Source organism: Poecilia latipinna, unplaced genomic scaffold (genome assembly GCF_001443285.1).
Source record: "Poecilia latipinna isolate Pla-1442-1.1 unplaced genomic scaffold, P_latipinna-1.0 Scaffold8362, whole genome shotgun sequence".
Lineage (NCBI taxonomy): Eukaryota > Metazoa > Chordata > Actinopteri > Cyprinodontiformes > Poeciliidae > Poecilia > Poecilia latipinna.
In genome coordinates, this window is record NW_015120978.1 from 1 (window position 1) to 1,277 (window position 1,277).

Here is a 1,277-nt window from a genome sequence, read left to right on the forward strand (position 1 = left end):
AGACTGCTGGAGAAGGAAAAATGTGGAAACCACAGTTCAAGTAAGAGAATAGTTTCTTGAGGAGGGAAACTGACTTCCTGGTTTAACTTTCTGACTGCTGTGTTTTCACCTTCACTCAGAGACAAAATGGCTTCTAGATCTGAGGAGGATCTCTGCTGTTTGATCTGTCATGACATCTTTAAGAATCCGGTTATTCTGTCATGTAGCCACAGCTTCTGTAAGGAATGTCTGCAGAACTGGTGGAGAGAGAAACCAGAAAGAGAGTGTCCAGTTTGTAAGAGGAAATCTTCTAGAGAGCAACCACCTTTAAGTCTGGCTCTGAAGAATCTGTGTGAGTCTTTCCTACAGCAGAGAAACCAAAATGCTCCAGAGGGTCTCTGCTCTCTGCACTCTGAGAAACTCAAACTCTTCTGTCTGGACCATCAGCAGCCAGTGTGTCTCGTCTGCAGAGATTCAGATTTACACACCGAGCACAGATTCAGAGCCATCGATGAAGCTGCTCAGCAACACAGGAAGAAACTTCAGGAAACTCTGGAGCCTTTAAAGGAGAAGCTGGAGCTCAGGAAGAAAGTTCAGGAGGAGTTTGATCAGACAGCAGAACACCTGGAGGTCCAGGCCCGACACACAGAGAGGCAGATTAGGGAGCAGTTTAAGCAGCTTCATCAGTTTCTAGCAGAGGAAGAGGAGGCCAGGCTGGCTGCACTGAGGGAGGAAGAGGAGCAGAAGAGAGGGATGATGAAGGAGAAGATGGAGGCTCTGAGCAGAGAGATAGCAGCTCTTTCAGACACAGTCAGAGCCACAGAGGAGGAGCTGAGAGCTGCAGACGTCTCATTCCTGCACAACTACAAGGCTGCAGTGGAAAGAGTCCAGCGCTGCCCCCTGCTGGAGGATCCACAGCTGCCCTCAGGAGCTCTGATAGACCAGGCCAAACATCTGGGCAACCTGGCCTTCAACATCTGGAGCAACATGGAGACCATGGTGACCTACACTCCTCTGGTTCTGGACCCAAACACGGCTGGTCCAAACCTCCATCTGTCTGAAGATCTGACCAGTTTGACTTATGGAGAGAAACAGCAGCTTCCTGATAATCCAGAGAGGTTTGGTTACTATTCTGTTCTGAGTTCTGAGGGTTTGAACTCAGGGAACCACAGCTGGGATGTTGATGCTGGAGGCAGGAAATCCTGGATATTTGGTGTGTTAGAAGAGTCTGTCCACAGGAAGCGGGACATAAAGTCTGGATTATCGGTTATCTGGTTCTATGAAGGCAAATACTCAGC

The 1,277-nt window shown here is 48.9% G+C and overlaps 1 protein-coding gene across 1 annotated transcript; it reads left to right on the plus strand.

Annotated features, from left to right (window-relative positions):
* Positions 1-126: 126 nt before the first annotated feature.
* On the plus strand, positions 127-1,272 carry LOC106944358 (tripartite motif-containing protein 35-like; the record flags this gene model as incomplete). Its single annotated transcript, XM_015027492.1, has 1 exon — positions 127-1,272. A coding segment is annotated over exon 1 (1,146 nt), but the record flags the coding sequence as incomplete, so codon positions are not given.
* Between the last annotated feature and the right edge of the window lie 5 nt (positions 1,273-1,277).